The 23,447-nt window shown below is 51.4% G+C and overlaps 9 protein-coding genes across 9 annotated transcripts; 3 read left to right on the top strand and 6 right to left on the bottom strand.

The window, feature by feature from the left end:
* Positions 1-194: 194 nt before the first annotated feature.
* N7496_003974 (co-chaperone SGT1) lies at positions 195-1,616 on the bottom strand (the record flags this gene model as incomplete). Its single annotated transcript, XM_056696905.1, has 2 exons — positions 195-746; positions 804-1,616. 2 exons carry the CDS (start codon positions 1,614-1,616, stop codon positions 195-197), a joined length of 1,365 nt encoding a protein of 454 aa, XP_056559117.1.
* Positions 1,617-3,391: 1,775 nt separating this feature from the next.
* Positions 3,392-4,321, top strand: N7496_003975 (type 1 glutamine amidotransferase; the record flags this gene model as incomplete). The annotated part of the gene is made up of 1 exon (XM_056696906.1): positions 3,392-4,321. One exon carries the CDS (start codon positions 3,392-3,394, stop codon positions 4,319-4,321), a length of 930 nt encoding a protein of 309 aa, XP_056559118.1.
* Positions 4,322-4,425: 104 nt separating this feature from the next.
* N7496_003976 (PQ-loop repeat-containing protein) lies at positions 4,426-5,791 on the bottom strand (the record flags this gene model as incomplete). Its single annotated transcript, XM_056696907.1, has 2 exons — positions 4,426-5,566; positions 5,736-5,791. 2 exons carry the CDS (start codon positions 5,789-5,791, stop codon positions 4,426-4,428), a joined length of 1,197 nt encoding a protein of 398 aa, XP_056559119.1.
* A 337-nt stretch (positions 5,792-6,128) lies between these two features.
* N7496_003977 (transaldolase family protein) lies at positions 6,129-7,464 on the bottom strand (the record flags this gene model as incomplete). The annotated part of the gene is made up of 7 exons (XM_056696908.1): positions 6,129-6,191; positions 6,252-6,579; positions 6,638-6,869; positions 6,935-7,043; positions 7,102-7,230; positions 7,296-7,339; positions 7,392-7,464. The coding sequence occupies 7 exons, from the start codon at positions 7,462-7,464 to the stop codon at positions 6,129-6,131; spliced, it is 978 nt and encodes a 325-aa protein (XP_056559120.1).
* Positions 7,465-8,072: 608 nt separating this feature from the next.
* N7496_003978 (cysteine--tRNA ligase) lies at positions 8,073-10,533 on the bottom strand (the record flags this gene model as incomplete). Its single annotated transcript, XM_056696909.1, has 2 exons — positions 8,073-10,175; positions 10,243-10,533. The coding sequence occupies 2 exons, from the start codon at positions 10,531-10,533 to the stop codon at positions 8,073-8,075; spliced, it is 2,394 nt and encodes a 797-aa protein (XP_056559121.1).
* A 362-nt stretch (positions 10,534-10,895) lies between these two features.
* On the top strand, positions 10,896-12,332 carry trm61 (tRNA 1-methyladenosine methyltransferase subunit GCD14; the record flags this gene model as incomplete). The annotated part of the gene is made up of 1 exon (XM_056696910.1): positions 10,896-12,332. One exon carries the CDS (start codon positions 10,896-10,898, stop codon positions 12,330-12,332), a length of 1,437 nt encoding a protein of 478 aa, XP_056559122.1.
* Positions 12,333-12,697: 365 nt separating this feature from the next.
* On the bottom strand, positions 12,698-15,460 carry N7496_003980 (UBA/TS-N domain protein; the record flags this gene model as incomplete). The annotated part of the gene is made up of 2 exons (XM_056696911.1): positions 12,698-12,799; positions 12,860-15,460. 2 exons carry the CDS (start codon positions 15,458-15,460, stop codon positions 12,698-12,700), a joined length of 2,703 nt encoding a protein of 900 aa, XP_056559123.1.
* A 2,742-nt stretch (positions 15,461-18,202) lies between these two features.
* N7496_003981 (TMEM198/TM7SF3 family protein) lies at positions 18,203-21,806 on the top strand (the record flags this gene model as incomplete). Its single annotated transcript, XM_056696912.1, has 4 exons — positions 18,203-18,675; positions 18,725-18,773; positions 18,828-19,215; positions 19,276-21,806. The coding sequence occupies 4 exons, from the start codon at positions 18,203-18,205 to the stop codon at positions 21,804-21,806; spliced, it is 3,441 nt and encodes a 1,146-aa protein (XP_056559124.1).
* A 216-nt stretch (positions 21,807-22,022) lies between these two features.
* On the bottom strand, positions 22,023-23,097 carry N7496_003982 (uncharacterized protein; the record flags this gene model as incomplete). Its single annotated transcript, XM_056696913.1, has 3 exons — positions 22,023-22,656; positions 22,718-22,903; positions 22,961-23,097. 3 exons carry the CDS (start codon positions 23,095-23,097, stop codon positions 22,023-22,025), a joined length of 957 nt encoding a protein of 318 aa, XP_056559125.1.
* Positions 23,098-23,447: the final 350 nt, after the last annotated feature.

Here is a 23,447-nt window from a genome sequence, read left to right on the forward strand (position 1 = left end):
ACTCGTTGGTAACCAAAGATAATCAAATAACTATCATGTTCTCGTGCCAGTAAAGATATCGGAACCGAAGTTATAAAGAGAACAAATAAAACAGAATACTAAGTATGCAAGCTAACACCTTTCGCTAGATGCGTGGGTTCATGACAGCGACACGAACATGAAAAACAACACATAATTGATGATCACAAATCCAATTAGCTTGAAGTGTGTGGTTCCATCTTCTTGCTTCCAACCTCTGACCAATTAGTGCTCAGAGACGTGCCCTGGCTCTCGACATAGCTCTTCATCATAGCTCGGCGCGTATCCGGATCGGCACCCGCGTACAGTTTCTTGAAGAACCCATCCACGGCATCTCCTCCATACTCTGAATTCACGGATTCTGCGTCGGAGACATCGCCAGTCTCATCCTTCTCCGCCTTGCCCTTTGTTCCTTTGGATTTCTTGGCAGTCAGGGTCGATGCGAGCTTGTCCCAGTCCTTTGCACCGTGTCGGGATGAGGTTGGGTATGATGGCCCCGAGCTCACTGGGGCTTGCGGCGCAGCAGGCCGGTCTGCAATCTTTGTCGTGTTGGAGGCTGATCCTTCGAGGGATTTCCATTTCTGACCTGCTGTCCTTTTCTGCAGGACCAGTTCGATTTTGGTGCCCATGACTGAGACTTTGGATGTAGAAGGATCGATAGGAGCATAGAGAGGGTCAAGGGTAAAATCGTAGCCGGAACCAGAGGGCAGAGGGAATTGCAAGGACACCTAAAAGTCATGGTTAGTCTTCCAGATCGCCTCCCAAAAGGGTAGAATAGAACAAACCGACTCATCCTTCAACTCAGTCTCAACACTCTCTTTGGGGATCCCCTTCGCGTAGAGGGTCACCACAACAGAAGCATTGGACTGATACCACTCATGGCGAACTTTTTGTGGAGCCACAACGGGCGAAGCCTCTGTTGTTTCTTTGTCTTCCGACTTCGTGGGGTCCGAGGAAACACCGGATGAAGAGGGGTCCTTTTGGTTCTTCTCTTGAACTGTCTTGTCTCCTCCATCTACCGCCTTTCCTGATTTGAGACTCTCCCATTCAGCCTTGAGCTGCTTCTCGGTCGGTACACGTGTATCCGTAGGGAACTCAATCACAGAGACAGTAGCCTTCTCATCACCCTCAGCCACCTCTCCCAACTTGCGACGGACTTTGGCCATCCAAATGGGCAGCTCAGCTCCATAACCGTTCTTTTTGCCCCCTCCATCAGCCATGGCGGCTTTCACACCTTCCGCTTTATTCTGTACCTCCTTCTCGCCAGAATTCTTCGATTCAATGAGTTCGAAGAGGAACTTTGCGTCACCGTAGCGTTCAAGCTGGAAGAGTGCTACTCCGCGGCGCATCTGTGCCGACAGAATGAGCTCGCGCTTCCCGCGCTCGCGGGCAAGCGATAGGGCAATCTCGGCATCTTGAAGAGCTTCACGAGAATTCGGCCCACCGTCTGCTGGCTTCACGCGCGAGCGTGCGATGGCGCGTTGGAGGTAGTAGGACGGGGCGCGGGGTAGCTCGATCAAGGCACGGGTGTAGTGTTGGATGGCGAGCGGCGCGTTGGAGGCCGCAAGGGCCTTTTCACCCTCTGCGGCAGCGTTCATGATGTCAGTCCCTAGCGATTAGGCTGTGGGGATACGCCTGGTGTTCGTTTCAGTGTCAGAGAAGGGGAGGGCGACGAAGAGAGAGATTGTAAGGAAACAAAGGTCGGAGGGGAAGCTCCAAATTCCATAGCTTTCTAGAGAAAGCTCCCCGCTCCACCGCGCTTACATAACACGCGGAGATCCGCCTCTGGACTGTGAGACCCAAGAGGACCTCTAAAGTCCTAACATCATGAAGTGCTACCTTGAGATAAATTAGAAAATCTAGAATTCTTGAAATTTTTTGAGAATAAAAATGCTCCACCTCCATGAATCGAACCCTCGACCTCCGTCTACCATACAAACTCAATTCTCGACATTATTGGCTTCCTTTGAATGCTCACCTTCAACATATCCCTAGGCCATCCAACCACCAACACGTTTAAAATTTAATTAAAACTACTCAATATACTCTCTCATTCTTTCTGGTTACAATGATACAGAAATTAAACTATAAAAAGTATGGGAAGTTAATTTGATGGGGTAATATAAGATTCCACGACCATCAAAATGATAACCGCCGCGTCAGCTGCCGAGGGGTGCCAGCAGGGCACTCATCCTCGGATTATGCGAATCAGGCTGGCAAATTCCAGGCCGTGACCGCTAGGCCAAGCGCGGGGGTTGCTGATTCTAGGGAGGATGTTAATGATAACCCTTCTTGCGATTATTTCCGGGTTGTTGAATTATTTTGCTTTTCGTGATAAGACGAGGGCTCCCTCTACACAATATTGAATAAGGGGATTCTCATTCTCCTCGCGAGCGTAATATTGATGTTCCAAGAGACTCAAGGAGAAATTACGAAGATCCTTCCAAGGCGTATCTTCCAAGTCTATGTGCTCTCTCCCACATAGACATTCCGAAGCATCCGGCTGCGCCAAATCCTCTACGTTAAGGGGCAATCGTGTCAATACAAGTCCTTGATCTTATCGGTGGGGCAGGAAAGCCATAAGAAAGTAATATATTGCGAAGCAGATCCTGGGCGCTCAAATTAATGACGGTGATCGCCATGAACTTGGCTCGCATATCCCTGACCAGTGGTCATATGATCTGTCTCCTTGTTGATGTGGAATAATTTTGTATCCACATCTACTGTACTCCAGAAATACAGGACGCTATGACTATTAGTTTATTCCACCTTTCCCCCGCAGGAGTCCTCTGTGATCCATACGCGTTAGTTAAGTGTTCTTGTTGATCGTCATCTGATCAGAATTTTGCCTCAATGTAACGCCACCAGATATTATATCCACTCTGTTGCCTCAGATCTGGGGTAGCCAAGTGGCTGAACCAAAGGTTTCAGCCAATCTCAACCACGCCCAGCATAGATTATTATTCTCTTTCGAAGCAGGATCATTCTAGTCTCAATAGTGTTGTAAACATATTTAGGCTCATCATTCTCAGACATTTCCGACCAATCACCGGCTCGGACGCTGTGGGGCTCCAAATAAGCTCTTCGGTCAACATCCCCAGATCCAATCTTTTACCTAATGATCCCGAGTAGTTGGAGTCATTTCCATTATTCTGTGGTAACTTTTATTACGCGACAATATTCGGATTATTCACAGTTTTCTGTTGAGGTTGACGACTTCGCACAATTTTACCTAAGTATTTCCGATGCGAAGTCGGAGTTCGGTCGTTGTTATATTCAGCATGTCTTCAGCTTCACCGAGTAAATATTTGAGAATTTTCTGACACCTTGTCCGCTCTTAAACGCATCATCCATACTTGTTACCTACTTCAAAATGGTTCGCAACATTCACATTGCGGTTCTCGATGTCGATATTCCAGCACGCGGCTTGTACGAGGCACGCGGGCTTTGCAGTGCCCATTTCCGCGATATCCTTAAAGAGACAGCTGCCAACTTGAACAAAACCAGCCCAGCCATCAATGATCCGATCGATATTACCATCACCCCATATGATATCCGTGGAGGACACTACCCGGACTTCCACTTGCTTCGCGGCGATGCATCTCAACAACAATTCCCAGTATACAAACCCATCGACGCAGTCCTGATCACCGGCGGCTCGCCAGGAGTTTATGAAATGCCCGAGTCTCCCTGGATGCAGATCCTGGAGAAATTCATCAAGACCGTTTACAATGACTATCCAGAGGTCCGGCTCATGGGTACCTGCTTCGGTCACCAACTGATCTCTCACTCTTTGGTCCGCGTTCCCAACGACCCCGTTCGAGACGTCTATGTCGAGAAGTGCCCTCTTGGTCGTGAAGTGGGAATTTATACCGTCCAACTGGAGAATCAATTTATTAAACACTTTCCATCCGCGCTGGGCCACCTTCCGGACGGCCAACTTCGCATTCAAATGTTCCACGGTGACCGTGTGATGGCCGTGGAAAAGGGACAGACTGTGACTCTCTCCGACACGCCGCCGGTCTCCCTCCCTGCTCCATGGCTTAATATTGGAAGCACGCCCATTTGCCCTATCCAGGGACTATACAAGCCAGGCAGAGTCCTGACTGTGCAGGGACATTATGAGATGGATGCGTTTGCGACGTCCAAGATGTGTATTGAGAACGCACCCATCATGGGATGGAAGGAGTCCAAGTTGGCATTGTTCCTGGAGCAAGTTGGACCTGACACTAAGGAGAGACGCGATGATGCCAAGGCATTTGCGACTGCGGTGGTCTCCTTTTTAGCTGATCTGGAGCAATGACTGTACGGTCATATCACTTTATTCAAGTCGCATTTTCAAAAAGCCAGGCTTGCAGCGTTGTCTGATTCTCGTCATTTTCTTCTTATGTACATAAGCGATTTTATTTATTCTTCATCATACTCTTCATCAACACTCTTCGCGTCCCTATACAAGAAGAATTGCACGAAAATCCCCATATCCAACAGTAAAGTTCCGAAGCTGCCCACAAGCCAGGATAGATTCACCAAGACATACCGTCCATACAAGGCAGCTGCCTCTCCAGGACGGCAATGCGGGCGATGACGGTGCGATAGCTCGCCCAGATTGCCTGAGGCTGACACTGTACCCTGGCAGATCGGCGAGTATGCCATGATAGACAGGACATAGGTCAAGTTGCCAATGCAGGCAAACAAGAAGAACAACAGAGAGACTCCATCCGTAGACTTGCGGCGGTAATTGAGCAGCAACTGAGGGACTCGGGAGCCGAGATAGAACACGGCGCACAAGTATCCAAAGGCCTGTCCCAGAGGATCCAGAGTGAGAGGCTCGGGGTCTGACTTCGACTTCTTTGATCCCGGGCTGACGTACCAGCCGAGGATCCCGGCAGCACAGACGAGAGCAATGGCCGTGGTATTGAAGAGGATGGTTTGAATAGTAGAGATGCGCCGGCGACGGCGTTCATAACGAGCCCTGTCGAAATTGGGATCGACAAATGGAGTTGCAGGAGAGAGGTGTGTCCCATCCACATGGCAATGCACAATATCTCTGAAAGAAGAAGCAGACGGCCGTCTTCGCTGCGTGGGTGAGGAGGACATCGGACGAGCACTATCTTGGGAAGATTGTCCTTTCGGTGCATTTTGCGCCGGTTCCTGAATTTGAACAAGCCCATTCGACTTTGGCAGCAAAGCTGATCGTTCTGTCGGTGCGACCACAGCCTCGGAGCCGCTACTTTCTTCACTGTCTAGCGCACCAGTAGCGACCGGGCCAGGTTCCGGAGAAGGCGATGAAGAAAATTCATCTCGAATGTTGAAACCCCGGTAGTAGAAACATTGTCCAAGAAGAACAATATCTGCCAGGGTGTAATAGACAGCCAAAATGATCATTGTCGGGAGTACACCCTGCAGGACGGCGCCAAGGATATTGAAGACATCGCCAGCTAGCCAGACAATCAGAAAAAGAAGGGATAGACCGTCAGCAGAGCCTCGACGGAAGTTTTCAATAATTTGAGGTGAAAATACAACAACCCAGCAGGCAATTGAGATCGAGCTATATATGAGTTAGTGAATTGATGCAACCCATGAGTGTGTGTGGCGCAATGTGGGAGATCGGCAACTCGGAGATTTTATGCAGACTTGCATGAAGAGTGCTTTATACGCAGTGCACACAAAAGCAGTTGCGAAAGCTTCGGTTTCCAACAAAAACCAGTCTTACTTACCCACAGATGCCACCCAAGGCCTCGATGTTGAGATTGGCCGCTTGTGGGGGAAACATGTTGTGCGAGTGGAAAATATTATGCACCCTGAATGCCAGCCACAGATGCCGCTCCGAGGAGACAGCGTGTTCACTTAGGGGAGTTCAGAGGTTCTGGAATTTCAATGCAAGCAAACTCCCACCCCGATACTTACCAAACCAATGCAATTGTAAGTTGAAGAAGAAAAGTTGGAGAAATCCGCGGGTCCAAGTGGATGACGTCGGGTGATCACGTGCTCTTAATCTATATGACTCTTTCGGTTGTAAAGTCAAATTTACTTGGATGGGAGATCATTTGAATCAGATTCGATCAATAATGTAACGAATTCTCATTATTTGTCTCATATAGGTGGTATGTTTAAGCGACAGCCTTCATCATGCTCTCCAGCTTGTCCTGGAAGTCACAGAAAATGTTCACAGCCTATTAAGCGTTTTGTGTCAACGAAGATCCTCTCAATTTATGATCTTCAATTTTACATACCTCAGTCAGTTTTCTTTGGCTAGCTCCACCTCTATCACGAGCAAATGTAATCTGGTATTGGCCGTGGTCGTGCACATACGAGGTGCCTGCCGGAGGAACGGGCTCGAGTGCCGCGGAATCAAACAAGGACGTGACATCAGTGGACATAGGCTGTGTCAGTTGAGCCAGCAGATGGGGTGCAATCGTGAGATGGTCCACCCCGGCAAGCATAAAGATCTCCTCAGTAGATGTCAAGCTCGCCGGCAGAACTTTGGTCGGAGCTGGGACAGATTTGTAGTATTGCTGGATGGCGACACAAAGACGTAGCAACTTCTGATCGTCCACGATTCTTTGATATTCCTCAGTATTATATTCGGAAGTTTCTGATGTTGGGGACATTTACTGACCCTGAATTTACCTGGACCTTGAGCTCGTTCACATACGGGGCCACGTATGTACAGCCCACTTCGGCAGCAAGCACTGCCTGCGGCATGCTAAAGAGAGTGGTGGCAAGGGTACGAACTCCGGCCAGCTCAAGCGTTCGACACGCCATCATGCCGTCCCAAGTACTTGGGATCTTGATGGCAATGCGGGCTACATCGAAGCCGGGTTGGACATGCTGGAACAGCTGCACGATTCCTTTGACATAAATGTCAGTTTCTTGATAATTCAATCTCCGGTGCAGGAAATAGAAGACAGCATACGGAGAGCGTTCACAACAGTCTTCTCTGATGAGTACGAATAGTAAGGGTTAGTCTGTACATGAACGAGCCCACGAATATGTTTCGCCATTCCAACAGCAAGGCGCACCATCTGTTCAAGCATATCAGTCACTAGATATTGTAGCAGAAAATTAGTTTGGAATCATTACCGCAATCTCCACAGCCAACTCTTCAACGCTAATAGAAGAGTATTTGGAATGCAAGACCTTCGCATCGGCCTTGGATGCTACGACGACCTCAGTCCGTGCAGGGTTGGAGAGCTCGCCAAATGCAATGGCCTTGGGGGTACAGAGTCAGCCGTATGCAAGCAGGCAGTAAATGAAGTGTCCTTCGGTATACTCACCTGGTTAGATGTGCAATCCTGGAAAGGACCCAGAGTTCTGGCAACTATACATCGTCTGGTCAATAGTGAACACGCATTGTGGTCAGTAATACACACCTTCCTCATCCAAGGTGTCACAGTCCACCATTGTGCGCGAGCGCATGTAATCAAGGCCGGTTTGAGTTGCCATCTTGGATAGATTGGTGGCAGGAAAGGGAACTCTGATGGGTGTCGATGAGTATCTAACTTGGGGAAGCTGTGCAGGACACAGGTTGAGAGGTGGTGGAAGAACAAAGGATACCTCTCACCGAGAGACACATCACAACGTCCCACCTCCTCATTCTAAACGCCCGCGGTCGCTTGAGATACCCAACGAGGCAGGTTACCCGGTGTCCCCATGCGCCCACGTCGATGTGGAGAGGGGCGAGATTCACGGCGCCAGTTCATGCCACTGGCTTCGTGGCAAACAAGCCTGCATCGGAGATGCTCCGACGAGCCAATGGCCAAGATTCGTACGATACCTGTTCAAGCATGGCTCAATACAAAATGGTAGGAAGACTGAAATAGAATGGGTGGGTATTTACATCTCCAGCTTTGGTAAATGTGGGGGGAATTTAGCCTAAACGCTTACGAGGGAAACCGGATGCCTTAAACAGATACATGCGTATAGATGTACTTGTGCAATACGATAGACCTAAATGAACGCCCCGCGATGCATGTCCGAAGAACCACCCGAGATAACCGCGAAAAATTAAAACAAAATGATAGAAAGGCTTTTTATGGTGCTGAACGATGCGCCTATTTGGCCTGGCTAGCCAGCCACGCCTCATGCGCCTTCTTCTGGCGCTCCCAGTCTTTGCGGAGCTTCTTGGTGCGACTCTTGGTGAGCTCCTCACCAGCAGCGTCACGAGTGGGCAGACCTTCGTCATCCCAGGCGCTGTATTCGTTGGTTCGGAACATCTCCAGGTGGCTCAGCTTGCCCTTCTCCAATTGCTTCAAAGCTTCCTGCTCCCGCTTCTGCTTCTCCAGAAGCTTCTGCTTGGCACGAGCTTCCTTCTCCTCCCGAGCTTGGATCATCTCACGGGTGACGGGACGGACAAGTGCGGGGAGGTTGTCCCGGTCCTCGAGATAGACACCCAGGTCGAACAAATCGATATCCCGGACGCGATCGCAGAGGGCGAGAATGTCCTTGCCAACTGAGTCAGAGGATTTGAGAGAGGAGACCTTGGTTCGGAAGTTCGACAAAACCTCGGCGTAAGGCTTAGCCGAGTCGGAGACATCGGACGGAGAGGATTCCTTGACTGCCTCTTCGATCTGCTGCGGTGAGATGCCCTCCTTGGAGCGGGCCGCTTGACGAAGAGTATCCCGCATAGTGGAGAGGGGGTAGAGGAAAGGCTTGGCCTCCTCGGGAACATCAATGCCTGACCAACCAATCTCGGTGCTGTCGGCGGGCGTAGCCCCGTTCAAGCCGAGCGTGTTGACAAGCGAGGTCACCAAGCGAGCAGCAGACTCAACATCCTTGGGGTTCAAGGTAGCCTTGTCGGCGCTGTTGTACTTGGTAATGAGCTCTGAGACGGTTTGCATGACACCGGGCGTGTTGAAGGAATCGCAGAAGTGCTTGTGCACTGCAGTCTTGGCGGCTTCCACATCAGCAGCAAAGGTAGTGTCGGCAGATGAGCCCTGGAAAGCAGCCGCATCCTTCACCTTGAGGAAGAAGTTGTTCACCTTGTCCTCCCAGGCGTTGCCAGTGCTAACCAGCTCATCGGTGATCTCGCAGCCCTCCTTCCAGCCACCCAGAAGGAAGACGATACGCAGACTCCGGGGTGTCCAGTCTTTCCGGTCAAGAGCTTCCCGGATGGTGGTGAAGTTCTTCAGGGACTTGGACATCTTGGAGCCCTGAATGGACAGATGGCCCATGTGCAAGAAGTAGTTGACCCACTGCTCATGTTGGTGGCCGTCATCCCAGTATGCCTCACTCTGGGCCAGCTCATTATCGTGATGCGGGAAAGCAAGATCAATACCACCAGAATGGATATCCATCTGCTTGCCCAGGCGGGCCGAGGCCATGGCCGAGCATTCAATGTGCCATCCAGGACGACCCTTGCCCCAGGCGCTGGACCAGCTTGGTTCTCCGGGCTTAGAAGACTTCCAGAGAGCAAAGTCGGAAGCACTGCGCTTCTCGGTAGTCTTGGTAATCAGAGAGCCTTCGCCCTCGGCGGCGAGCTTATTATCAGATCGACTCCAGGGCTCCAAACGTGCGTACGGGTGACCTGCTGCCTCAAAGGCGCTAATATCGAAATAGACAGAGCCGTCATCAGTGACGTAGCCATACTTGTTCTTGACAATACGCTCAACGAAATCGGCAATCTCAGCACCATACTCTGTCACGCGGGTCAACTCATCAGGATCGAGAACATTCAGGTCTCGCATGTCCTTCAAGAATCGCTCTTCGTATTTCTTCGTCAGCTTCGTGAAAATGCTGTGGTCGTCGGCGTCAATTGAGGAGCCCTTGAGGGCGTCCAAGTAGGGCAGGAGGACATCTTGTGCGCTGGTGTAGAAAGATTCCGCAAATAGCGCCGGGTCGCTAGCGGTGCTACCCTCGGCTTTGCTCAGGACTATGGCAGCCGATGCCACAGTCTTGATGTGCATCTTGACCTTGGCCTCATCATCACCGGCCTTTTCGTTACCCGGCAGCGCACCTCCACTCAGAACCGTCGCATATGCCTTCTCGACTTCCTTCTGATATTGTGCTGGGGACAGTTCGGGGTCGAGCAACGTCAAGTTCTTCTTTAGATATGCGGTATAGGCCTTCTTGGTAGTGTCCAAGACCTCTGGCGTAATAGTGGGGTTCGCGGCGACGTATTCGTTGAAAAGGTACTGTTGTCTGGCACGAAGAATGATCTATGGAATGTATGAGTCATTGCGCCTAGTGGTTCACGGCCTCAAAGGCAAAGAGTCACTGCCTTACCTTGTCATCAACGTCTGTAATGTTCATAACAAAGTTGACATCGAACTTGAAGTAGTCGCGCATAATGCGCCGAATGATATCGGTGCTAACATAGTTGCGGGCATGTCCCAAATGCGAATCGTCGTAAACTGTCGGTCCGCAGGCATACCAAGACACCTTCTTGCCAGCTGGGTCAATCGGAACAAAGGGCGTCTTAGACTTGGTCAGCGAGTTCCACATCTGCAACGGTGGGAGCTCTGTTCCCGTCGGCGAGGTAGGCTGCCGCCATGGCGGCTGTTGACGAGACGACATGGGCCTGGCGGAGATGACTGATATGGAGGAAAACAGAAACCGCGACTTGGGCAGGAGAAAGGAGCGAGGGAGGAGGGGCATAAAGAGAGAGAGCGGACCACGCAAAACAAGAGGGGCAGGGACGAAAGACAGATCGAGTCATCGTCGCCGTCCACCGCTTTGATTGGCCTGATTGGCCCCTGCGTTGGACACCTTGCGGAGCCCTGAACCCTAACTGCCTAAAGAGGAAATGCCGCCCAGCTTTTTCTCCGCGCAAAGTTGCGGCGTTCTCGACCTTTTTTAGCTTTTCGCTGCGCGATCGACATACAAAAGAACCGGAGCTCAAAAAAGCTCCCTGCGCCCAGTCGATCAGCTCTCTCGCCATGCCCTCTCCATTCTTGACCCCCGGGTCCGTTGCGCAGGCCGACGACGTCGCGCTCTTGCATCTGCGCCGCGACCAGACCATCCCGACCATCCTCCGCGCCACCGACGATGAGAACCTAGGCTACAAGGAAGGAAAGGTCTCGAACACTCGTTTTGGCTCTTTCCCACACAGCACTTTGATCAATCAGCCTTGGGGCTCACAAATCGTCGCCTCCAAGGTCGATACGGGCTCCCGAGGCCGGAAGCCTAGCAACAAGCGCAAAGCTGAGGAACTCGAAGCATCCGGCACCACGACAGGCGCCGAAGACAGTTCCTCCTTGAAGAAACCCGAGGCTGCCTCTAGTGGTTTCCTTCACCTCACCTACCCTACTCCCGAGTCCTGGACATTGTCCCTTCCGCATCGAACCCAGGTCGTCTACACCCCCGATTACAGCTATATCCTCCACCGACTTCGCGCGCGTGCTGGTGGTACCGTTATCGAAGCCGGAGCCGGAAGTGGCTCGTTCACTCACGCAGCCGTTCGCGCTGTATTCAATGGGTATCCCAGCGAGAAGTCCGCGACCAAGAAGCGGAGGTTAGGAAAGGTGTGCAGTTTCGAATTCCACGAGCAAAGAGCGGCCCGAGTAAAGGAGGAGATTTCAGAACACGGTCTCGACGGTCTAGTAGAGGTAACGCATCGCGACGTCTACGAGGATGGCTTCCTGCTGGGCGACCCCAAGACCGGCCGGTCACCCAAGGCCAGCGCCATCTTCCTGGATTTGCCTGCTCCATGGCTTGCTCTGAAGCACCTCGTCCGCAAGCCCGCTTCTGGAACAGAATCTCCCCTCGACCCCTCCTCAACAGCCTATCTGTGCACATTCTCCCCATGCCTGGAGCAAGTCGAGCGCACGGTCCGCTTGATGCGCCAGCTGGGATGGCTGGATATCTCCATGGTCGAGGTCAACCACCACCGAATCGATGTGAAACGCGAGCGTATCGGCCTAGACTGTGAGGGTGTCCGCGGAGCAACTGTGTTCCCCAAGTCTGTGGACGAGGCAATGTCGAAGCTTTTAACCGACGATGAACGAGCAAAGAGATTGCGAACAGCCCATCTAGAGGGCACCAGGGCCAACCTCACCGAGGAAGACACCACCAGTACCCCCAAGGACCAAACTGTGCCCACATACAATTTGGGTCGCCTGGTGCATCGCACAGAGTCGGAGATCAAAACGCATACCTCCTACTTGGTATTCGCCATTCTTCCTCGAGACTGGTCCGAGGAAGACGAACAGAAATGCCGACGAAAGTGGCCGTCAGATAAGCTGGAGGCTGAAGAGAAGATGGCTCCCAAGACCAGAAAGCAACAGAAGAAGGAGTTCAAGGAGCTGCGTCTTCGAGAACAACAAGAGGAGAAGGAGGAGAAAGAACAGCAAGCTACGGAGACGAGCGAGGCATGATATCGGCTTGCTTTGTATTAATGCATATGACGAGGTGTACTTTTAACATAAATCATCGATAAAAGCGTTCTTTACTCCAATCAACGATCCGGGTCTCTTCGTCCCTAAGCTTGATATGGCCGATTGTAGAAGGACTACAACTCTAGAAATAGTAAAACAAATAGGCCTTTGAGGGAGTCAAACACAATAGTATTGGGAGTTGAAGTCATAATCTCATGTGCATATTGGCCACCAAAGGCCATAAATGGGCTATGTTCTAAAAAAGGTGCTCTTAAACGAAGGCAAGGTGTGGCAAGATGCTTCAGAAATCATGGCATGTAACAGAAGAGCTGCCATAAGCCCGATCAGCAATCCAACTGCCGATATCACAGATTATTTTCCACTCGGAACTTGTCCCAGGCCTCATTCAGGGTTCCGAACACAGCACCAGCAATCATACGCTGTTCGGTAGTGGCAGTTGTCGAAATCTGAGAAGTCATTAGCAACAATATCGAGGGGGGGGACCAATTTGAAAGACTAGAACATACCTTGTCAGGGTGAACCTTTGCAATACCCTTCATATACTGAATCTTGACCTTGTTCGGCAAGACCAGCTCTGACAAGTTAATCTTCTTCCAGCCGGATTCCGGCCAGAGCACAGTGTCGAGACTACCAAGCAGCGCACGCAGGTTATCCTGTTTGCCATTCCTCCATGCACCAATCTTCGCGTCAACACTGTCAGTAAGAGCGAATTTCTCCTCGTCGGCACGTTCGGCAGCCTCATTAGCCTGCCGCAATCGGCTAACAGCTTCCGAGTCTTGGCCAGACGCAGCACTGCCGGAGAGATCTGACAGCGCAGATGTCTTCTTCGGCACGGGAGTCAGTCTCTTTTTGACCGGCGCTGAGGGTTTCGACGGAGGTTTGCCGATTCCAGCAGCCTTCTCGCATCGGTTCCTGCCCTGAATGCTAGTGCCTCCGCCATGTCCGGACTCTACAGCCAACTTCCAAGCTTGTGCTGCATCTGCCCATCGTTCAAGCTGTTCCAAAGCCTCGGCCTTGCGCATAAGCGCCTTTCCAAAGAAGTCTTTCATAGGCTTGGCGGCTTCGCCATTGCCGAGGTCAATTGTCTCTTCCTCGCCCTTTGACGGTCCGATCAATTTCAAGATGATGTCAGCATCGTCGATGGCGCCCTTAGGCTCACCGATCTTTAGACCAGTCATCGCTCGGTTGCTGCGAACAATGATCGTAATGGGGTGCTGGTCAGGAAGCATGTCGAGAGCAGTAGAGAAACTTTGGTGTGCAGCTGCATAGTCGCCCCGCTTGTACGCATCTGCAGCCTTCTCGCGATGGCGGTGAGTTGACTGCAGAGCCTCTGCAGATACGGGCGGTATAGACCGGGCCGGAGCCTTGGGGCGCACTGGAATAGAAGCCGTACGTGCTGGTGGCGGTCGAGCCTGAGTTTGAGGGCTTCGGCTCGGTGGCTGTGACGATGGAAGGGGAGAATCAAAGAGATCGACGTTGGGCTCGGCTGCCGGTGGTGGCGCTTGAGGCCGTCGCCGCCTTGCCGGGCTAACGTATGCTTGCGCTGACTGTTCCTCGGCAGCAAATCGGGAGAGACGAGATTTTGGTTCTGTAGAATTTGGTCGTGATGGTCGCTGGAGGAAGTTCGCTTCCTGCAGATGTTGGGTGGCTGGCGATGGCTGGCGACGCGGGTCGCCACCAGCCGGGGCGGGTTGGCGCTGATCCTGCGGGCGAACAGGCTTTCGAGGCGGTCCAGAATCGCGAGCTTCCAAAAGCAGCGCTTCGTTAGTGAAGTCTTGGGGCTGCACTTGCGCCTGATCCCTTTCACCACCGCGTCGTGGCGGCTGCTGAGGGAAGGGCTCCTCGCGAGGCGCAGATGCATCCCGCATCCACTTGGGCTGGCTGGGGTCGTGATCGGCATTGAATTCATTCACAGCTTGCTGGAATTTCTTGCTTCCGGTCTTCCAAAGCGACCCAGCAGTCTTCAGCAAGTTGTTGCCGAATTGAGAGGCTGTTTGTGCAGGGTCCTTTTCTCCAACGCCAGGGCTTCGACTGTCGTCGCGCGACCGCGGAGGTTGCGATCTAACTTCCCTCGCCCAGGAAGGCGCATCGCGGTGTCGACTGTCACTTCGTTCCGTGCGATCGCCAGACTGAGGTGGTGCAGGAGATCGGCCTTGGGATTTCTGCCTTGATTCAGCGTGTGCTTGAGTAAGAAGCCAACTGACAGCCGCCTGGACATTGGTCCCTGAATCCGTAGTCCTCAGGGCTTGCCGTGACTTGTCCGCCGGGAATCCCATATCTACCAGCTCTGCAATTGCTCGATCAACTTCGTTCGAAGGCATGGGAGAGGCAGATTGGTCCTCGCGATCGCGGTTGGAGGAAACTGTCCGCTCCGGTGGCGCCTGCTGACGAGGAATCTCCGACACTGGTTTTCCTAGTAGCCCAAGGAAATCGTCGTCGTCTGCTGGAACTTGCGACGGAGCCGGCGTTGACTTTGGCTTCAATTGATTGAGACCAAACGGATCGTCATCATCGTCGCCAAATGCGCCCAAGCCCCCGGAGTTATCCAGCATTGTTATCCCGGCACTGGGTGTGCCTTGTCGCGAATTCGTACCAACCTGGGGAGAAGCGTTGGAACTTGGGACTGGGAAGTTCGTCGATGCATCGACCGGCGCAGCAGCACTAAACGCAGCCAGTATATCGTGGTCATCTGCTGGTGGCGATACTTTTGAGATCGGAGCCGTCGCAGGGCTCGGGGTACGGCCATGCTCCAAGGTATCCCAGAACTGCGAGTTCTGACCTCCGTATTGCGCATCATACCGCCTGCGGTCCTCTGCGGCCTTCTTAGCCTTTTCCTCCTGTAATCTCTTCTGCTGTTCTACCAGGGAAATGTTTTTGTTCGCAGCAGAGGAATTGAATGAGACCAAGTTTGCAAAGCTGTCTCCGGTGGAGGCGGGCGGTTTCGATGGCGAATTGGATCGATTTGAAGCTGCGGACATCGGTGTTGATCTACCGGAGGCACCATTTGGTCGGACATTGGGGAACGCGAAGCCAGAGCCCATGGGAGGAGGTTTGTTGGTGGGCGCGTTGGAGTTGGTTGACCAACTCAGCCCGTTCAGGTCATCCATGTCGAGCTGGATGAAGACCAGTCAATGAGGTGGCGGACGATTGGTTGACTGGGATCGCAGGAAGGTTAGGGGCAAGAGGGTTGATAAAGTGAGGTGTCCATGCTCTCACCACACTCAAGGTAATTCAAAGAATTGAAGCAACGTTTGCTTCGTAGATTAGCTTCATGGAACTTCCGCAGTGAACACCGCGTCCCCTTTGCATGTGGGGGGATGACGGATGCGGGGCACGTGATGTTTCATCGCCATCGGATCGTTTCTGTTCTTTACTGCTTGTAGTCAATATAATAGATGGAGATGGCCTTCATTTCGGAGTATAAGAGGATTTTGAGATAGATATTTTCAAATATACGAGGACTGGATTCCATACAAATGATTGGTGCTGCATCTTGCCTGAAATTGCATGACTGATAGATCAGAAATATATACTTCCACTCACCACCGTTCCATGGCCTATGGGGAAGACTCATAGTCCCGGGCTTTAAATTGAATTACCATTTTTCTTGCGATATGTCCGGAAAGCAACTCTGTGATCTCTTTCGACTTATTGCCTTCCATCATTCAGATCTCGGCAGAAAAAGCTTCTAATGCACTGACTACTGTGACTACAGTCGAGGGCACTCGCTGCCTTATGGATAAGTTAGTTATCGTTTCAAGCCTTGAATATCAGGCTCCATGATGTGATCTCGAACGTTGGGCAGTCGAGCCTCCCTGGCTGGCTTTCCAATCGATCCTGAATTTAGACCAGAATGGAATTCATAATCTCCGAGCTTGAACAATTACCCGGCCATCCATGGATGGAAGCTCCAGGCTTAGGAATCGAACAGGCCTATCACATCTCTATGATCAGCGTAAAACCCGAAAAATACTTTTTCGATATCATTTCCCGCTTGTCGGTTTGGGAAGACCAAATAATCGAGGTCTATTGCACCAGCCCCTATAATTTCTCTTCATTGGTGGTTAGCACCTAGGAAAGAGACGCTGGAATCACTGGGAATTTCTGGCGCGGCGTCTTTCCGAATAATTCTTCAATGGTACAAACTAATCGGTATAATAATGGCACTGCAGGGCCCAATACTCCCTACGGAGTATATACTCCGTGCAGCACGCATTATTATGATCTAGACCATTGTCTATTCAACCTACACGTGTATATGCATGCACCAGCCTCAGCTTGTGGTTTCTGTCACAATTATCCACGGGAAACAGAGAGCCAACCATCCTCAGGGACAAATCAGCGCCAGTTGTCTGCCAGCACAACCCGATCGTATGGGACCATCTCCACCGCTGATTGACTCGTTCATCCTATAGGGTCTATAGGGGAAAGAATCTTGGTGCCAAATTAAGATTGTCTTATGTCTCAGATGCAGCCAGTGCAACTCCTTGCCTTGTGGCCCTGCTGAGCTTCGCAGAACTCGGGCAAGACTCGGCAAGCCAAAGTCAATTCTGGGCCCAACCATCTCAGGAACAATACAACGCACGGCAGGCGTGCTGGCCGTTGTGATAGGCCAACTGGTCCTGCATGCATCAGCAGAAAAGGAACAGCACAGATCCAATTGATAACTCGACAGATCGGGGCCCACGACCCACTTAGTGAACCCCTAGTTGCGGATGGCGTCGATACCTCCGAGCACGTCCCCTTTTTCGTTCCTGAGAACTGTCGGATCCTGGACTTGCAGATTTTCAATGGCGCGAGAAATAATTACGGTGAGTCGGGAAATGTACGCGAGCAGTGCAGAATGGCTGGTGCATCGATGTGTAGGTATCCAGTACATACATATATTATATGCTATGTTCTATTGCATAGCTTACAGCCTTGGAGAGTACATATAGGGGGCTGACTTGATAATGTGATGGATCATGAGCAATACCCTGACTGCCCGCATTCCGCGGGTTGACCTGGGGATTGACAGGATCAACGTTGAGGGGGTTTGACCATCTTGATTCTTGCCGTGGTATGATCAACAAGATTAACCGGTTTGTGCAAGTTCCCCGGCAATTGTGCCGTTAGAGTAGTGTAGGATGTACTCCGTATGTATGTAACAAATGCTCGACACGAAAAACTTCCAGGTCGGTGGGCCGACTATCAGGTCCGACAAAGTGGATTGGGGATATACGAGAGGGGCTAATTTCGAATCCCAGCAATCAGCGAACCTCCTAATCTCTTTTCGTCCTGAGGGTCCGCCACTGATGCGTTCACAGGCAGCTGATCCTTGCTCGATCGTCGACCTCTTGATCGGTGGGGCTTTTGGATAGCTCACTGACTCGTCCCTGGCCCAGTCTCGCGTGGGCGTCGATTGTCCAATTCCTTGTCGCTTGGCCTGCCCGAAAACTCAAATCAGCGAAAAGAATGTAGCCCAGTATCCGGGAGCCCCGCGTCGTTCTGGAATTCCTGACTAGCGGTGTCATCAATCGTTTATATGTAGGGGATCTCGGGGCTGGATCTGCTTTTTGGAAGACTTTTGCTCTTGTTTATTTCATCGCCTTTGGCCCAATGGGTCCACAACTCGCCGCAGCTTTTAACTTTTTCTTTTTAATCTAATAATCTAATAACTGGCGCCCCCTATCGTGTTCACGATCGCACTTTGACGACTACACGGGACATTGCAACTTTGGAGAGTCTTGTTGGATATGTGTGGTCGGGCTTGAAACCAGTCTTTCTACTTACCCGACACAATATACCCTTCGCACTGGAGAGATTTCGCTCTGAAGCCGAGCCATTGAACACTGAGATACAAGGGCAAGATGCGGTGGTCATTATTCAGCACTTGGATCCTGGTGCTTCTCTTCGGAGTTGCATTATCTGCCCCTGCGAGGGACATTGCACAACGAAATGACGATGCCTTCACGACAGTCGAAAAGAGAGCGGAACCCGATGCGACAACTACAGGTGCAGATAATTCGCCCAGTCAAACGTCTACAGTGACTACAACGAACACGGATAGTGCAGCGGCAACAGCAGCCACAGCCACAGCTGTCACAACCACATCGAATAATACGACCTCTTCGAAAACCAGCCATTCTACCTACGTTGCGACAACTATTCCTTCATTAGACGGCTCTACAGACTCGAGTAGTGATAGTGAAGATGGAACAAAACAGAAGTACACTGGTGGTCTGCCACTCCAACCGCAAATTACCCCGGCCTGGGGTGTGGGTGGTATCATACTGCTACTGCTAGGAGCAGCTCTGGCGTTTATTGGAATACGCAAGCAATGGTAATTGGGATTACCTATATTGGGAATTCACCTCGCTAATGTTGATTAGGGTTCATATTTTCTTATCCACGGGCTTCCTTGCGGCGTTGGGTGTTACAGTGCGTTTGGATCGATGCCACTCTTATAGCAGGCCAAGACTAACTGTGAAACAGGTACTGATTGTCTACGTGATGAATCCGCCTGTCAGCAATGCGATCCAAGGTGGATATCTGGTTGCGGCCTTCTTCACTGGTGCCATTTTTGGCGGACTAGCACTGGTGTTCAGAGAAATTACCGAAGGACTCGGATGTCTTTTGGGTGGCTTCTGTACCGGAATGTGGTTCTTGACTGTCAAGTCAGGCGGCCTTCTGACCGGCAGTGCAGCGAAGACCGGATTCATTATTGCATTCACGGTGGGTTTCTGGTGTCTCTCCTTCAGCCATTATACTCGCTCTTACGGGTTGATTCTCGGCACTTCCATCTCGGGTGCAACGGCTTTGGTTCTTGGTATCGACTGCTACAGCCGGGCAGGGTTGAAGGAGTTTTGGCTCTATATATGGGGTGAGCTTAAAAGATACCGGCCGCATGAGGTGTATGTATTGTTGCTAACTTGATCTCTAGGTCTGAACAATAGCATGTTCCCCCTAGGCACGAACACGTACCCGGTGACTCGCAACATCCGTGTTGAACTCGCTATCACCGTCATTATCACCATATTCGGTGTTATCGCACAAATGAGGCTTTGGAAAGTGATCAAAGAACGTCGAGCCAAAGAGGAGGCCTCTCGAAAAGAAGCCGAGAAGAAGAATGAGGAGGCAGAGGCAGAAGTTGGTCGACAATTGGAGGAGAAGAATCTCCGAGAACGCACCGAATGGGAGAATATGTACGGTAACGGTGCCGCCGGCAAAGAAGCTTCTATGACCGAAACCGCTGTCGCAGACGACTCCCGTCGGGGCTCGGATGGGTTCGAGTCTACAACTCACGACCCCGAAAAGGAAACATCGATCGAGATGAAAGATATGTCAGCCCCTGAAAATTCAGCCGGCGCATCTGAATCCGGAAGAAACCTCGACGCCGTGGAAGAGGTTGAAGCGGAAACTGTTGGAGAACATCAGGACGGTCACACTAGCCAAGCCGACGATCAACAGAAGCATATCGAAACCGAGGATGTTGGGCTATCAACGGCAAGGCCGGTGACGATGTGGCCTGAGCCAATTCTACGTGAAGATACCGGTTCCGAACATGGTGCTGTGGTCGGTTCGGAACCAGGCTCGCCACGATCCAAGCGCTTCTCTGGGAAGTCACTGATGAACAGGCTTTCCTGGCGTAGTGTTAACAGTCCATTGAGCCCAAAACTCAACGGGAAGTCCGAGTCTGAGGAGGCCTTGGTCGTGCAAGACGATGCTAGCTCTTCCATTCTTGGTGTCGTGGATGATGCCTGTTCGGTTTGCCCTAGTGTAGTCTCTGACTGCCATGATGCGATGGATGAGAAAATACACGAGGAGATAGTCTCAGACAAGCTACCAGTGAAAAATGTGCTTGCTGAAGTGACCGAGTCCGGACTCAACTCTCAAGCACCTCGTGGTGCTCCAACTGAGGCTAATGGGCAAGTGGGCTCTTCTCTTCCCCATCATGTAGGAGACAAGGAGAATATCAACGAGCCAGCACGAAGCGGAAATGGTTTCCAGATACACCGGGATAACGACACTGAAGAGCAAGTACATACTGATGCGACACATGATCAAGACGCCAGCCAGCCAAAGCAGGCTGAGTGTATTGCCTTGCAAGTCCAGCCGAACTCCCAAGAAGCTCCATATGTCCAAGAGGTCACCCCAGAGGCCACTCGAGAGAATGGCCACGAGGAGGAGCAAGTTCAGGAAAGCCAATTACCTGACGTCAATCAGGTGGCCAACAAAGTGGACGAGGACAAGGAGGAGAACGCCAAAGAAGAAACTCGAGAGCCCGCGAACCAAGTCGAGCGTGAACCCGATTCAGTGTCCCAGACAAAGCCCTTGAAGAAAAGTGTCAGCGCTAAGCTTGACGCATCGACTGTGAAAGAAATTCCCGAGCAAACATCCATGGTGGTCAACTCATTCCGCACCAATGAGTGGGCAAAGCATTTGGCCAACGCTGAATTTCCCGAGCTTGAACCCATCCAGCAAGACTGTGATTATCCCGAAAATCCAACCGAGACCGAAGAAGTCGCAGCACCGGTGAATGTGGCAGGGCTCCTTCAGACGCCGTTGAACGGATTACCTCCTCCCGTTATCAACAGCCCTGAGCAGATGCCTACAAGCCCAGAGCACCATCGTCGACGCTCCAATGGCTCTAACGTACCGCCTGCTGGAGTCTCCAAATTTAATATGAGCGATAACATGTACAGCATGTCGGGTGCTATATCGCCGCCAATTTCTCGAAATATCTCTTCTGCTTCCCTGCTCCCACGGCAGGAAAAGGAGCAAAAGCCTGTTCCGATACGAAGCGTCTCGACTCCATTCCTTACCATCACAACTCCCAACCAAGAGGAAGAGACATCCGATTCTCCAAAATGGAGTGGCCCTCCCCCTCTTCTTGCTGTTCGTGAAGACATGGTGCGAAATCGAATGTCTTCTACCTCCCTTCGCTACGATCCCTACGCATCACGCAGTCAGTCCCGCCTGTCCCTGGCTGACCCAACCATAATTGCCTCACCGCCTCTGGTAATCCCAGAGGAAAGAGACGAGTATGTTGGGACAGATACTGCCGAAGATGCAGACGACATACCACTGTCCAAGCGCCGTGCCATGTTACAGCGCCAAACTATTCAGTCTCCTTCTGTATCAAGTCTCCAGAGCATCGAGTCGCCTCGATCACCACCACAAAGCCCGCCTAACTCTGGCCGATCCGCAGCTGTCATGGCTGCCTGGCGTCAATCCGTTCGAGAAGATATTACTCAACGACGTGACCCACTATCCCACCCTCCTTCTCCCGGGACACCTGCAAACTCCGAAAGACCACGGGCTTCCTGGGGATCCGTACAGAAATTGCGCGAATCCTCGGCAGCCAAGGTTGAGAATACCATTGCCGATAGGATGCAACGCGGAGGAAGTATGACAGACCTGCATCGCCAAGCAATGCGCCGAATGCAGGCTTCCGCCAACCGCAAGTTATAGTCGTTGCTTTTTTGATACCCTCCTATCTTTCTTTCTTTTACATTTTCTTTTCTTTTTCGGGGACTCTTGGGAGTTCGGACAATATTGGCTTAATCAGTCATACCTACATATCATAACATTCACTGCACATAATCTATAATGACACAATGCTTGATGTATTCAATTCAGATGTCTCGTCCTGGTACAATGCAAATAGCATAGATAACAAAAACCCAGTTACTGTAGGAAGTGCTTCGGGGCCGTCTCGAAAATCTTGATAGCTTGCTCTAGTCGCTTCTCGTACTCCTCCAGTTCCTCGCTTTCCTGGTCGTCCACAGAGGTCTCCTCTGCATCATCATCATCATCATCATCATCATCATCCTCTTCTTTCTTAAGACTAAGCTCGACCGTGTTGTCCTGCGCTCCTCGGGCGGTGCGAACTGACATGACATCTCGATAAAGGCCCATCGTCGTTGGAAGTTTCACTCCATCCGCGCCGCCTTTACCCATCTTGATAAAGCGGGCATCCAACAGTCGAAACTGGGCCGCCCAGACGTGTGGGTCAGCCACTTCCATCGCCATCTCCCAGGAGGACCCTATGCCCAGACTGACGGACCCACCGATCGGAACGCCAGATAGAGCCCCGACAATTGCGGAGGAAACGCCAGCCGATACATCTGCTGATTGTCCCGTAGAGACAATCGTGCGCGTTTTCTCGAGTAGATATAGACCGGTGAGTAGCCATACCTTGGGGCGACGAGCGAATTTGAAATTGAGTACGTAAGAGCTATGAGCAGCGGATAGCCAGAGTTTTAGTTTCTGCTGTGCCTGTGGGTTGGCCAGGACATTGGTTGTAAGGAATTCTTCAGGGCTATTAGAGTGTTAGAGAGTAGTTCAGTGATGAAAAAAGATCGATAGCAAGGGAGAAATACTCTTTCAGAATCATTCGAGTTCCTTTCTCTGCGATTACAACACGCTCAGTTTCCTTGTGGTAGGCGAGGCCGAGGTTGACGATATCTCCACCCTCGACGCCCACGGCGGGCGAGATGCGGGAGGATCCATGAAAGACGAGATTATCTGCGTGCGTTGTGTATGCATGCTCTTGTAGTTCTTCTTCACTATTAGAATTGTCAGTTACCTTTTGGTCAAGGTTGCGACGAGGGGACGACGTGTACCTTAATTGATCGTGGGTATAGTGGCGGGCAATCATTGGCTGCCAGTACTTCTCCAGCACCAATGAACCCAGGGTCAGAGCCTCGGGCCGTTCCCCGACACCATACAAGAAGAACGAGGAGTCATCACCAGCACCCATATTGTTGGTAGCCTTGTGAAATGCCAAGAATTCGTATGCAAATCTACAGATCGCAGCCGGGGAAAGAAGATGATAATAATGAGTGGCGTGTCCCCTGTCCCCTCCTAGGGTATTTACTGTGGATTTTACCCTGCTGCCTTCGCGGGGCAAAGACCAAGCCAGGCTTATTTTGGTCAATTCAAATCGGGAAATTTTAAACGAATCGCTCTCAGGGTTTCATGATAGCGTGGGAGGAGCATCGGGCACGCCAGAACCCCACTATTGCTTATTATATGGACCAGCCTAGGTGGTCTTTTGACTTGCTTCACCAGATTGCTTTTCATAAAGTTTGCTATAGAGCTAAATCTAAC

Source organism: Penicillium cataractarum (assembly GCF_028827025.1).
Source record: "Penicillium cataractarum strain IBT 29864 chromosome Unknown utg000002l, whole genome shotgun sequence".
Taxonomy (NCBI): Eukaryota; Fungi; Ascomycota; class Eurotiomycetes; order Eurotiales; family Aspergillaceae; genus Penicillium; species Penicillium cataractarum.